Source organism: Nannobrachium achirus (genome assembly GCF_963921795.1).
Source record: "Nannobrachium achirus genome assembly, chromosome: 22".
In the NCBI taxonomy this organism is placed as follows: Eukaryota; Metazoa; Chordata; class Actinopteri; order Myctophiformes; family Myctophidae; genus Nannobrachium; species Nannobrachium achirus.
This window is the reverse complement of record NC_137829.1, coordinates 22966152-22981387: the sequence shown is the minus strand read 5'-3', so window position 1 is coordinate 22981387 and position 15236 is coordinate 22966152. Positions and strand designations below refer to the sequence as shown.

The following is a 15236-nucleotide window of genomic DNA, read 5'->3' as shown; positions in this document are numbered from 1 at the left end:
CATACAGTGGGCAGTCTTGGCACAACCCTCATACTACTCGTCCCACAATTGCATGTTCCTTATGAATGGGGCACCATTTAAAATAGAAATATACATGATTTCCAACCTGAGCGGAGTCCCCCAGGGCTTTATTCTAGTGTATTTTCAGTTCTCTGTCGATCGACAGCTTGTCAATCGGCTATTTTCAGCAAAGGCTTTCCCCACAATATGGATGCTGGGGTTTAAGTGGATAATAAAATATAATTGCCCAGAGAGCAAACACAAATTTCACAATGTTTTGTGCTATATCAATACATAGATAACATTTATTTTATAGAAAATAATTCCGTATAGGAGTCCAATTGAACTGGTTAGGTAACATGATTTTAAATTGTATTTTCCTAAAGGATTTTTTGACTAGGTGAAAGAGAAGGATGAAATAAAAATAAACCTGTAATATCCAATGTGTCCACTTGATGGAGACAAAGGAGTCAGAATGAAAAACGGAACCTTACAGCTCATCACATTCTGAATCACATACAAACCAATAGTAGCTTTATTAACAAATAAACACCTAGCCTAAATTGGCCAATATTAAATTCTCCTACGGTAATCAGATCCATGATCATCCACCCCAAACTCGCTCGGCATACATAATATAAAAGACATTAATGATAAAAACTTTAATAACTTGAGGTTTTTGTTTAACACCTTTGCCTATTGGTGAGGATGCATTGGCTTTCTCTATTTCCCCATGAAATACAAAGTGCTTTGAACCAGTAAAGTTTACTGGTTCGATTCTGGGTATTTTCTGCACATTAGGCCTACTCCCCTATCTCCTCCTGTCTCTCCACTGTAGGCTACTATCAAAAAAGTCCGGAACAAAAGTTAAAATCTTCCCCATGAACCGCCTAGATGTCACATTGATGAACAAATTATATAAAGATTATCAAAAATATCAAACAAAGTAAATGTTTGTTTACTGCATTGCCCATTTCTTGCCTCAACCATATTTTAGTGTAGGGGAGACTGGCGTTAATTTATTTACAAATTCCTTTATAATTCACAGACTACTGCAAATATCCCTAGTCATCTTTTGATATAAGAAACATGTGTCGCCTAATTAATACAATTTATAAGCTTTCACTAGCAAGGACAAGATTTAAAATATAACTTTTAATGCAAGAAGTCAGAGTGTTAACCCCATAAGGGGGGCAATTCTAACAGTGGTTGGGGGCAATTGTAACACTGTGAAAATATTAACACACTCACACTATCTCAAATAAAAGCACATCTTTAAGTAATTGTGTTGAAAACCTCTGCTGAGATGAAATGATCATTCTACCCTTCCATAGGCAGAGAGAGGACCCCACTGAGCATGGGCATAAGAGGTCTCATCCCTCTGGCTTGATTCTGATTAGAATGACTGGGTGTTACTTTTGATCCCAGTCTGTTAAATAGCAATTAATTGTAAGATGTGGCAGCAGTGTTTGCTGATATTCAACAATCACCACCCTCTAGTAGCATGATATCATAGGGCTATGATCATAAAAGCACATTATGATTGACAGGTGTTCATCATATTGGTTAGTACTGGTGTATGCATGCTTGCATTTGTTTGGCAGTATGTAGCATATATTAAAGGTAGGGTAAGTGATTTAATTTTTAATTCAAATAATAACAAAATGGGTCTATGTTCTGATAGTACTAGCTACTATCAGAGTTTTTGGTCCATATTTGGACTTCAGCCTTATCCCGTGAGGAGAAAAGGGCAGTTTTCAGTTGCTCCACCAAAACTGTTGGATGACAGGTTTTCCTCCAATCAGGATAGAGTGGGGCCTTCCTCCAATCATGGTCGAGTGGGGGCGGGACCCACTTGATCATGATTGGCAGAAGGCCCCCACCTGTCACCTACATGAAAACTGAAACTTAAATGAAATCACTTACCCTACCTTTAACTATACATCATGACCACCGATTATGTTTTGAAAGTGTTTTTCAGCTCATCCTAAGTAACCCGTTTCCCTACTGAACGCTGGCAAAATACTAATTTATTCGGTTAATGCTTTATATATCCACAAAAGCTCAGCTAACAAATTACATTAGCTATTTACCTAATTTTAGCATAATAGTCTCCAAGAACATGACACCAAGACAACACAAGCACATGTCCCTTACGGCACAATATTTATTCAACAATATACAGATTAATTTCTCTCTACATCTCAGAATGGTCACCATTTTTAATAGTCATCTTGCTTTCACTCTTTGTACATTTATTTACAAGATTTAAAATAAGTCTTTCTTTCCATTTATACAACATCAAATGGTACAGTGTTTTCACATCTTTTAGCTTCCGCTTTGAAGCTTCTAGATTTGATTAAATCCCCATCGAATAATCGGTTTATATTTTGTTTTCCATACACTTGACGTCTCGGGAGCCACAAAGCAGCACATTGACAGAGGGCTCTTGACATGCACCTTGAGTCCAGTCCCTGTGGGAGCCTCTTGTCTCTCTTCCCTACGCCAGTTCGCGTAGCCCCCCCCCCCCCCCTCCTTTCCCCCGCCTCCCCGTTCGTCTTCCCCGTCTGTCACCGTACACAAACATTACACTGTCATGATGCAAGGTGTAATCGTAAAGGAAATCGTTGTGATTAACAATTTAAAGGTGTTTTTGTCATTGAACATTGGAACATTATAAAGCATGAACCAAATGGATCTGTAAGGTGGTCGTTGCAAATACTTTTGAGAACCACCCCATCATGCATTATTGAAAATGACAATTATCTATCTCTATTTTCTTCAAAGATACAGTAGATAGAAATATAAACTACATGCACCTAATTGCATTAAAATTAAAATAAACATCTCTATTTTTTCAAAGATAGAAATATAGGGAATATTAGAGCCCAACGCCCCCAATTTAAAAACAGTTAAATTGTTAATCACAACGATTTCATTTACAATTACATCTTGCATCGTGGTGTAATAATGTTTTGGTATGGTGACAGACGGGGAAGACGAACGGGGAGGCGGGGGAGCTACGCGAACTGGTGTAGGGAAGAGTGGCAAGCATGGAGCCGCAGCGTGGCTCTGTGGGAGAGTCTGATGACAAATACACAACATATAGATGGTCCTCTGGATTCACACACCACACAGGATCCGTGTGCCAGAAAATTCCCTCTCCCCACGCAACACCTCAACAGTGGGTGCACTATACTGTATGAACGGACCGAAAACATGGCGCTGTTGAGGACACCTCACACTTTAAAAAAATAAGTTCAAACGCTTGCAGACCTCTGATGTCTGCACCCTCCCGCCACAAAGAGGTTCAGTATAATGACAAAATGGGACCAAAAAAACAAAAACAAAAAAAAACATGTTGCATAGAATCAATTCTGACCTCAAAAACTTTTTTTTTTTGTGCTGCCAGATTTGACCTGTGGCATTTTGACTAACTTAAGACTCCTGAGACCTTCCTGACCTTTTTGGTTTTTAAAGAAAAAATAAATAAAATCTCATAATTTGTGTTTTAAAAGAAAGAAAAGCTTTGTGTTGTGACATCGCTTATATTTACTACTTTTGAAGAGACTAAAACCCTGCATTGAGTGTATACACAACATCTATCGCTATATTATATCGCTTAATAACCAGAGAGAGGTTGTTAAAAGACTGGAATAAAGTGCATCATACTGTATGAAAACAAACCCCACACATACCACATGCAGGGCGGGAAACCAACCTTTTATTTAGCCAGTCAGTCAGACACAGTAGCTACTAGTGGATAATGAAATTCACCAACCAGGAGGGTGGGGGGTGTTTGGGTGGGGCAGGGGTAAAGTTCCTGCCTACTACTGGCCGTGTCCCCTGGAGGGAAGCTGGAGTTGAGGGAAGGTCTCTGTCACTGCACTAGTACAGACTCCTACAGGTTAGCTGTGCCAGGTGCCACCCGTTCAACACTTCCGTTGCTAAACATGTCCAGGAACGTGATAAGAATTATGGGGCAGCGGTGCCACGGCCCCGTTATCACGTCCAGGGGCGTGTTACCTGGTTACCAGGTAAACAGGTGCTGCTGCTGCTGCGGCCGCTGGTGAGCGAGAACACTACATATCCCATGATGCAACACGGCCGCCAGGGGGGGGGGGGGGGGGGGGGTCATTGGATTAAAACACATAAAAATAGGATGCCTAAATAAAAGATGGTCACTTGCCACAGTGGTTCAAATTGACCATCAAATTGGCTGGCTTGTGGCTAGAGTTAATTTCCCACCCTGGTCACATGCATTTTTAACACAAGACACAGATATTCTTCTATCCATTACACCAAGTCGACATACATTGCCACCACATGGCACTGTTTACCTTGGTCAGGGACACAGATACGTCACCAGTTCGAACAGCAAAAGGCGCCACTCAACTCACAGCGAAATACAGCAGATGAGGACAGCGTTCATTATGACCAAACACAGGGATGACAGCCGTGTGTGTGTATCTGGTAACTACAGCATTGCGTATTGGGAGCCTCATATACCGCTCATAAACATAAACACAAACTCCCTCGTTTGGACAGTCAGCCAAGCAGTGGGGGACTGCATAGCCTATTCTATACTTAGAAAATAACCGATTTTCAGTCAGCACAACAAAGTAAAAATTAGACTAATGGATGATGAGGTCCAAGCGAATTGCGATCCGTAAATTATATGGCTAAGCGCGCACACACACAGAGGACTCAAACAGGTCTATACAGCAGTAGCTTACGGGCCATGACGATGTCTCCAATGATAACCGTGGACCAAAGTGACTTTTCTTTACATTTAACAGAACCCTTCATCCATCTTTTATATAAGCATATTAAGCTAGAAATGTAAATGTCAATGCATAAACCGACATCGATAACAAGCAACTGGCTCTGAATGCTCTTGCACATGAACAGCAAAGCTTCAGTGTGATTGTGAAAGCACCCTTTAACAACCATATGAATTTTGCTTGTCAAAAGGGAGTAGCACAGAACTACACACAGCAGAAAGAAAACAAAGTACAGTGGAGCTGCATGTAAGGGCACATTTAGCTGTGAAATCAAATCTCACTTGTCCTTTAACCTTTGACATAAGACTAGTAGAAAAAAGAAAAATGAAAAGGACAAACAATATTTGAATTAAGACAGACAAAAAGGATGTAAGAGACTGTGTATTGGCACATTTGGCTAAGACGAGGAGCCTGTGACAGGACATGACGGGGTTTGGCTTGCGGGCCGTTTCAGTTTCAGGGAGTGGCTGAAACAGCAGAGCTTCAACAGCGCACAATGCATGCAGACAAGCACGCTACGGTCAATTCACGCAGGCTGGAGAGTGCACTACAGAATGCTGTGCACAGAGATAGGCATTTTAACAACAGAGAACATCCATGCATATCTGGGAGGGGAATTGCACTTTCAAAAATCATGACTATGAAGAAAATCCGGATATATTCAGGGATTTAAAAAAGAATCATGATAATTCAATTTAGGTGTTTTTAACATTTACCGGCAAGAGAAACAAAAATGTAATCAAACCTGAAGACATACAGTACAGTTGTACTTATTTTTATCTTGCGGCTAGGTTTTGTGAATAATGTGGTTGAACTAAAGCACGAGGCCTCGATAAGACACAGTTACAACTCTTTACAGTGTCCTTACAGCTGTAGTGTGTGAAACTGTTTTGGTCCCCACTTCTCCTTCCCAACCTGTATAATTCTCCAGTGGTTGCTGCTTCAAAGGCAATGGGAGGTTAGTCCCCGCCTCTGAACAGAATGAGATTTGGGAGACAGGTGTGAATACACAATGAGGTAGAACAACATTTTTTCATGAGCATCCAATCAAGATACACAACACTGGATGATCGCCATAGAGACCGAATGATGGGGGTGCCGAATGCAACCTCCAGAGGGTGACATTTCATTCACAATATTTTTAAAAATCATACACTGCCACATGAAAATCCGCTTCTTCCATGGACTGACAAACCAACAGGACACGTGCTTTCAGATGGAAGGACCAATTCATAATATATATAAAAAAAAAAACACACACACACACACACACACTGAACCATATCATAATCTAACTTTGATTCAAGTCATTGTCTTGCACTTATCTGTGTTTTTTTCCTTCTCTTTTCTAAAGTTTCTCAACATCATTTTCATTGTAGTTTCTTCAAACCTGATGAGAAGTTACCAGAGGACCTTGAAAGATATTTGATCAATTGGCATGATTAACTGTCATGCTGGGGTCTCTGAAAGCTGCCCAGCAGCGATGCAATCCCACCATTTTGTCCATTTGTTGGGCTTAGAACTGACATGGTCGACCGCTCAACACATTCCAGTTTCATTTCATAACAGCATCGATAGTTTGAAAATGACCAGAGATCAAATGCGTAGGATTCATTCCAAAGAAAATTAAGCTTACGAGGTAAAAGCCTAGAGAATTGACTTGGGTCCAGGTCAAAATCAAAGCATGTCAGTCATTAAAATGAACAAAAAAATATAAATAAATAAACAAGCTACTGTCTTTGGATTGTGATTCTGCTTGGTTGCAAACATATTTAAAGCAATCATGTCCATAAAATTATTTGTCAAAATAAACATTTAAAAACCAACAGAAAAAGAGAACGGGGGAGATAGTCCTCAGGTCAGATTCTATACGAGACCAGACATCAACAAGAGAAACAACAATGATCCTCACTCTTCTTCACATTGAGCAATGGCAAGTCTTATTGCTGATTACAATACAAAATGGACTGATTCAGTCAGGAACTTAACATATCTGAAATGTTGCAGGCCGTCAGTATCTCGTAGGTACTGTGTTCCGTTCTCTCTCACTAACCACCACACGTTGTTCTCTGGGACCTGTGAAGGCTTGCCGCAGGGGCAGGAATGCTCAGTTTGGAGAATCAAAAGGAGAATGTGGGTCTTGTGGACTTGGAAGCCGTCCAAGTCCACTGACTGACATTTTACAATTGTTGCCTTCTCTGAAGAAAGATCCCACCCACCCTTCCACCCCCATCCAGTGACTGTGGATGATAACATCTGAGGATAACGACAAAGACCACTCCTCTCTGTACGTACATTAAACACGAACACACACACAACGACACTCACTCAAAGTAACCAGCGTAGGTAGGTAGGTACTAGTGTGTTTAGAATATCCAGACAAATACCAGAGTGGAGGGGTGTGTGTGTGTGTGTGTGTGTGTGTGTGTGTGTGTGTGTGTGTGTGTGTGTGTGTGTGTGTGTGTAGGTTGTTAAAGAGAATGTGTGACTGTGTATGTATGTATACCTGCATCTCCCCTCAGCCCCAGTACATTACACCTGCGATATGATCTGCATGTTGAAGCTGGGGGAGCGCGACTGCTTGGTAAGGGGCGCTCCGGGGGAGAGCAAGTCCTGGGCCTCCTCCGGCCTGACCAAGTGCTCCTCCTTCAGGCTGATGGTGGAATGGCGGTGGGAGCCGCCACCGCCGGTGAGGAGTCCACCGGCCGCCTCGGAGCTCCGGCCGCCCCCCTCCCCCTCCTCCTCCCCTTTGCCTCCGTTCAGATTGAGGCTCGTGCAGTCAAAGGACTTGCTGGACGAGGTGCTGCCAGTCCGTACCAGGGCGTGCCCGCTGGGGAAGCTCAGGTGCTTCTTGATAGGGCTGAGTTCGATCTCGTCCACGTCGACGCTGGCCAGCGGGGACGAGGACTGCTGCTGCCTCTGGTGATGCCTCCTTGGTGGTGCTTGAGGTTCCGTTGACACCTCTCGCTGCTGCTGCTGCTGCTGCTGCTTCTCCGCCTCCCTCTCCCTTTCCCTTTCCCTCTCCTTCTCCTTCTCCTTGTCTCGAGACAGGCGGGCCGTCACCGCTTTCTTGAGGCTGCTGCTGCTGCTCTTCAGGCTGCCACCTCTGGTGCCCACGCCGCCGCCGCCACTGCCTCCCTTGGTGCCGCTGGGCTGGCTGCTGTTGGACGCCCCCGAGGAGAAGCCCTCGTCCGGGTCGTTCACGTTGAACGAGTCCTCCCCGCCGCTCATGCCATCACCTTCTGCTCACACGTGTGTAACCACGTGAAATGTACACCCACACACATGCACGCACACGCACCCACACACAAAAATGAAGGATAAGATGATAAACAAAGAGAGGTTAGGGACTCAGATTTAGGAAAGGTTGAGTTTGACACCAACGCCGAGTGGTCTTGTTAAATGAAAGTTTAAAAGAATAACAATGCTTCACTTCAACCTCATCCGAGTACAGGATATCAACTCACATTTCAAAAGTTCAAGATCATCAAAAATGACTAGTCATGGCTGGGTGGTTCACCGTCTCAAATATTATAAACCAGGCTAAATCTACCATCAACAGAAATACTTACCAACTAACTGCTGTCTTTCAAGGCCAATTTATATTAATTGAACAACAAAAGTACAATTTTCACTATGATCCTGGGAAAGGGCAAAGATTTAGCTCTTCGTTCTCTGTCATTTTAATCACAAAAGCCAGAGTCCGCCCCTGATTAAACTGGATAAGTAATGAATCAGTGCATGTTCATAAATAATGTGGGGTAAATTAGGGGACAACATTAGATGCCTCCGCTCCTAGATGGTCAGTGCTCATAATTACATTCAGAGCAGATCACGCTCTGTTAATTAGGTCCTTATAGTGCTATGCAGTATAATCCAATAGGGTACGTGTTAACCTTGAGTCTCATCATCATGTTCCAAATCCCTGAAAATTTCCATTTACCACCTCCGCTGCCATATTTGGAGGGGAAGTGGGCATTGTTTTGGAGCATAACTGGCATAATAAAATCGAAATAAAAAGTTATTTTTCCTGATCAACTGTAAAAAAATTAAAAAAATAAAAACGCCGGCACCAGACAGGCATAAATTGATGTAAACAACAATGTTTTTATAATCCATCAATGGGTCCATGGTCTGAAAGCTGTAAGAAATATAAATTGATCAAAATGAAGACAGAAATGTTACTGAAACAGGCACGGGGAAGGAAAGGAAAAAGCTAGTTAAAAAGCATAAAAGGAACGAGAGGATCAACTGTCTCCCTCCATCATGCAGCGCTGGAACAAGCAAGACTGGACGGACGTCAGGTCACCACAGGCAGTCAGGGGGGAAACCAGAGAGATGGAGAATACAAATAAATAAAAAGAGGGAAAGAATAGAGGGCTTGGAATGACATGCGCATGAGGAGTAAGACGAGGAGGAGTAAGACGAGGAACACACATGCTCTCCCTGCCGCACTCCAGAAGGGACTGGTCGTTCCAATCGAGGAAAGCGTTATGGCCAGTCCACTCCACCTTCTCATAAGATCAATAGCACTCCATTAAAGGGACAGACAGACAGGGAGGCCATAAGGGCTAGTCTGCAAGCTGTTGTCACAGTCCATATTACCAATCCCCATCACAAGAAAAAGAGTAACTGAAGATTTTCTGTTCAAAGCATTACAAAGCAATCTAGCCACATGAACCCTAGCGTCCCCATTCTGCGGCAAACATTTGGTTATTTTAGCTGAGATCTGGTGTAGAGGGGAAAAGAAATTGTGGAACAAGTAGAGAGTGCTGGGGGACCCTGGTCAACTAAGTATATCGTCGTTGTCGGGTGGAAACCTTGTATGTCCAAAACCATTTGTTTTGTATTTATCATTTTTAAAATGATTTAAACTAGTGAAAACTGATCTACAAGCACACAACGCCTCGCGGTGCGAGGCGTTGTGTGCTTGTAGATCAGCTGTTTTCACTACTTTTGTGCGATGGCCATATGATGAAGCAGTGCTTTACTTTGCGAAAAAATGTACACATTTTAAACTTGGAGATACGAGGTTTCTGCCCGACAGTGACGATATAATGCTTAAGTGGTTAAATAGAAAAGAGTGTGTTCTTATAACAACTCTACTTTTGAGTTCCCCAAACAATTCACTTCTTTCTTTTGAAAGCAGAAGTGTTCACACAGCGGTCAACCACAGGCACCACAGTTCCCAAATAGCTCGCTGTCATACAGTAATTCCACGCTAATGAAACTGAACCAGAGGAATCTTCAACAGAAATGAACAGTTTCATTCAAACAGCATGTGCAGGATGAGGAAGGAGATGACAATCAGACAGGAACTGACCACAAGTCTGGAATAGGTCGACTTTCAGTCATTTCAACATATATAAAAAAGAGTGCAGGAGTTGAGCATTTGGATAAGTAGACTGTCTTCCTTTCTTTAACGCAACGGGTTAATTTCCCCTTTTCAACGTTCTCAACTTGCTGTCACATGCACATGCTTTGAGGCACGAGGAAAGGGCTCATTCTCACTCACTGAGCTTGATGCTAAACTGAAACGAAAATAGAAAATAAAATATAGCATAGCTGAACTCAAAACTGGCAAACAAGCAGATTGTCATACTTGGGAAAAACTAAACAAACGCAGATTGCCTCTCCCGGTAGGATGGGCAGAGCAGATGGCTACTCATGGACGGAGTGATCCAAGGCTTGTTGTGGCACAGTTCTGCCACCAGGGGTAGCAAAGAAAGTGCTTTTTATGAGTTTTGTAGGTGGGACAATCGTTTTGCCCATTAAAACAAATGTAAAGGGGGGAAAAAAGGACAATAAACGATAAATCCACGAAACCAATGATCAAATGTGAAGAAGTGTTCACTGCAATCATTATACTACGGTCTCCCTCTGAGTCTAAAGGCATTCACTGACAGACGAGCCCACCGGATGGGGTCATGTAGCAGGCCGCGCACCGCACATGCTCAGTGAGTGACAAGGGCAACGCTCTCTGGTGGGTCACATGAGACACGAGCAAGGTTCAAAGAGCGAGGACATGACATGATGGTAGGCCCATGCAAAATGGCCTCGAACCACACTTCCTGCAAACCCAGAATAGACTCTTCCACTCTCAGTACAATTTATAGTGATCTGGTAGTGGGGGGTGGTTGTTGAGAAAGCACTCAGACTGGATGAGTTAGTATACTCTGGGTAAGTGAAGAGGCAGCCGTAATGGGGATAGCGTCAATGCTCAATCAGAACCCCTGAGTCGGGGGGGAGGAGGAAGACGGGGGGACGGAATGGGTAGAAATTCGGAGGGGCACCTCCTCCCGAGACCCTCCCTGTCCTGAGCATGTGGCATATCCTCCCCTGTCCCCTACCCTCGATGGTGACGGGGGGCACGACGACGCTGCTGCTGTGCTGACTCTGAGTCTGCCCTCCTCTCTCGGGGATGGCCGGCGGGTACCAGGTGTGGCTAGGAGGACTGACCACGAGGCTGAGCTCTCCGTCGCTTGAGCAGTCAAAACAATCTGGGAGTCAACAACACAGATAGGGGGACATGTGTTCCTTTAGTGGCAGCGAAGCCTTTGGCCTGTTGAGGCCTCGGCGCGGTCACAGTCCGCTGGATGACGCCGTCCCGGCCTAGATCCATATTAACTGACACAGTGAACCGGAATATAATAATATTTTTGTTTAGTTTTGTTTAGTTTATGGAAGCTGATCTAACCGTTTCATATTTTATATCAATTGATTACTAGAATAAAATATCAAAATGGGTTGAGTCTTAAGAGGTGAGATTAATCTGTTGGATAGGATAGAGCTGAATGCACATCTGTGTAAAGTGTTCATACAGATGTGCCATTTAATAACTTCACGTGTCATGCTATTGGCAAGACAGTAGACTTTCTGGGGATTTGCAGAACATTGAGCTTGTAGATCAGCTATTTTTGCTATTTTTATGACCTTCTGACTTCCAAGTTTAAATATACCTATGAAGGTGGAATCTGCTTTTCAATGGGAATGGAGTGGTTTAAAAAATAAGCTCCATTCTCCATACAAAATGTAAAGGCAAAACAGGGAAGGAAACCTGTGGGAAAAATACATTTGCAGGACATTTTCAGGGAAAGAGCAGTAAATACAGAAGAGTTGAAACGGCACAGCTGTAGTTTCACAGTATAAAATTGCACCCCTGTTTCTAGTCTCAAATCCTTTCCACGTAATACTTCACAGCATTAATCTTTCCACTACGTACAAGCTCCCGCCATCTTGTAGCATTATAGTTTGCGACTTCTACACAAAAAATATGAACAATGAGTACGATTGGACATGGTCATTTATCCGGATCTCCGTCAGAACCTGTGAGAGCACCACAAATGTCCATAGGACACTGTGCTTATAAACTGGAGTTACTGGTGGCTTAGAGAGGTGGGCCTTACCCTCTCTCTTCCAGCGGTGTCGTCGTATGGAGGCGGTGGTGATGGCCGAGATGGAGATGCGTCTGACGGTGGGTGTCACCTCCACCTGGAGCACCTTGCGCCCCCGTGGCTCCTCAGGATCTTTGGCGGGCAGCGAGCTCTTCATGGCATTTCCCAGCTGAAAGGTGCACGCACGCACACACACACACATGCGCATGCGCACAGGGACAGGGACACAGACAAGGGCAGACACAGACAAAGAGATACGTGAACATACTGTAGATCTCAATCCAATTCTAGGTATCAGTTCAGAAACAAATACAGAGATGTGCTTCTTGCACAAGCATACGATGTGATGCGAGAGTGCTGTCTAGCCAAAAACACCAACCCGGGACTCCTGAATCGCTGCCCGCCACTCTCCTAGCTAGCCTCAGGGTAGGAGAGGGTGGTGTGCGGCGATTCAGGAGCATACATACTGTACAACATAAAATGTAATTATCATTCCATGTATTTATTCATAAGACATACAGACGCTTACACAAAAAATACATCACTACAATTCAGTTAGTGGCTATTGATTTCAAATCGGGCTCATGTTGAACTGAAGAGAAATCAAATGGCCGAGAGGCCCGAGACAGTCTATCTACTGTACAGTATCAGTACAGTAGCGATGGCGATTTGTGACTGGGGTTCTAGGATCACATGAGATGCAAAAGTTATCACTTGACTTGTGTCAACTGAGTGTCAATACAAGTGATTCTCAAACTTTCTTGTATTTTTTACTTCAAGGACCCCCAGTTTGATATGCATTAGACAGTAATTCAGACTCTACAAATTTGTTTCCATTTGTAAACTCAGAGTGTAAAACTGGAAACAAATGGAGAACAGTAAGGGTCCATTTGGTCACTATCAATCATTTAGCTGGGGACCCCCTGGAACCCCAACAAGGAACCTTCAAAAGCTCCTTTCACACTGAGCACTATAAGTATAAAAATATAGTTTTGAAAATCATTCAACTATTAAAAAAAAGGTAGAGACTCAGAGATTAGTCGTTTGCCTGGGACCCAAACTAGTGAAAATAGATCGATTTATTTGTATTTTATTTCTTCATGGAATTACTGAAACGAAAACCATTAAACTTTGTTTTTAACTGTTCCTACGAAACAGTGTGGGCTCGCTCGTGACTATACTCTCATGTCACTAACTGTCATGTGAAGCTCAACCAATACTCCTGCTTCCACACCTCAATTACACCTCATTGGCTAAGGGCCCTGCCTTTATACTGTCTGCGACGGATCTCAAATACAATCATGCCACCTCATTGGCTAGTGGCTCTGCCTTTCTACTGTCTGCGGCGGAAAATGCAGACTGTCTGCTGTGGAAATATGCGGCGGAACTCACTTAATAAATAATGAGGATAACATAGTGTTCTCGCCTTCGGCGAGCCCACAATAATGAGGATAACATAGTGTTCTCGCCTTTCAGGCGAGCCCACAATTAAAAACTAAAAAATAGGGAACCAAAAATAAAGGGACCCGTAAAATGTCTGCGACCCACAAATGGGTCCCGACCCAGTGTTTGAGAAACTGTGGTCTATAATCTCTTACCAGGAGGGGCTGGGAGTAAAGTTCCAGCTGGGCTCTGTACAAGAGGTCCTCCAAAGCTTCCTTTCCCTGCTCCCACTCGCCATTGTATCTGCAGATCAACACAAAACAAACACACGCAAGACGGACACAAACACACACACAAGGCAACACACAATGTCATGTCACAAGCTTGTTTATGTAAACAGGAGTGCCTGACTAGGTGCTTTGATGTCTGAAGCACATATGCTGGTTTATTGTTAAGAGTTATTAAATAAGTCTCTAGGCCAGTGGTTCCCACATGCCCGGGACCCAAACTAGGCTTCACGCCACGTTGTGAACTCAGCTATTTTCACTACATTTGTGCTCTAATTTATGGAATTTCTTCAATATTTCTTTAATTTCTTCATTGTAGGAGCAGGAATAATTGAGAAGCATGTTTTTTATATTCTTAATATTTTATAGTCTACAAAAGTTTAAAGTCCAATTTTATACTATGTTATTTTGGCTACTTTTGAACATTTTGAGTGATAATTGTATTTAAATCCATTATTTTCTTTAAAACAATCGGTTCAATTAACTCCCGAATCAGTTTTACTGATCAACACAATGAGGAAATAATAGGGCATAATATAAATGTGTTTGGAGCAGGGTTGAGATCAGAACACAAAAGTAGGAAAACGTCAAACCCGATTAGGCATGAAAGGGACCCGTGTGTCAAAAAAGCAAGACGGGATCTAATGACGGCGTATCTACCCAGTCTGACATCTATGACACATCTACTATGACGTCACATTTGGGAAAGGCTTGAACCTGATCCGAGCCCCATTGACTTCCATTATAAAATTACACTTGAGGGGCGCCCGCTGGACTACTGTTCCAGGCGCATACCACTTAGGCACTGGCACATAGGGATGGATGCCTGGCGGCGTTGCCGGTTCGATTCCCGGTCCGGACGACCTTTGCCGCATGTCACTCCCCTTCTCTCCCCCCATTTCCTGTCAGTCTACTGTCTTATCAATAAAGGCAAAAGCCCCCAAACAATTACACTTGAAAATATAATATATAACAATGTTTAAGTGAAAGGTCATAGGCATGTGCAGTGACGCTTTGGATGCAAGCTACAGGTAGGGAACATCTTAAAGCTTCATAGTACATGGTAAGGTCTCACATGCCAATTCAGAATAAAGGAATTAAGGAAATGGCTGTGACAAAACAGCAACACATTTCCTTTGATCCTATGCACACACACACACACACACACACACACACACACACACACACACACACACACACACACACACACACACACACACACACACACACACACACACACACACACACACACACACACACACACACACACACAGTGTTTAGACCTCACTACAAATAGAATGAGATGAATAGGCATTATAATATTTGAAATCTTTGATGTGCCGAAAGCAATAAATAAATAATTAAATACTTCATCTCAAGCTTCCCAT

The 15236-nt window shown here is 43.1% G+C and overlaps 1 protein-coding gene across 2 annotated transcripts in view; it reads right to left on the bottom strand.

Moving 5' to 3' along the window:
- Positions 1–2162: 2162 nt before the first annotated feature.
- LOC308307374 (hyccin 2) overlaps positions 2163–15236 on the bottom strand; it is a 55437-nt gene continuing 42363 nt past the window's right edge. Inside the window, exons 10-13 of one of the 2 annotated variants that reach the window (XM_080752611.1) lie at positions 13777–13864; positions 12191–12347; positions 11135–11284; positions 2163–8026 (exon numbers count right to left, since the gene is read on the bottom strand). In XM_080752611.1, the coding sequence (XP_080608737.1) occupies positions 7317–8026; positions 11135–11284; positions 12191–12347; positions 13777–13864 (1105 nt within the window). In that variant the 3' untranslated portion in view covers positions 2163–7316. The remainder of the gene's footprint in view (positions 8027–11134; positions 11285–12190; positions 12348–13776; positions 13865–15236) is intronic. The other variant, XM_080752610.1, reaches the window with a different exon arrangement.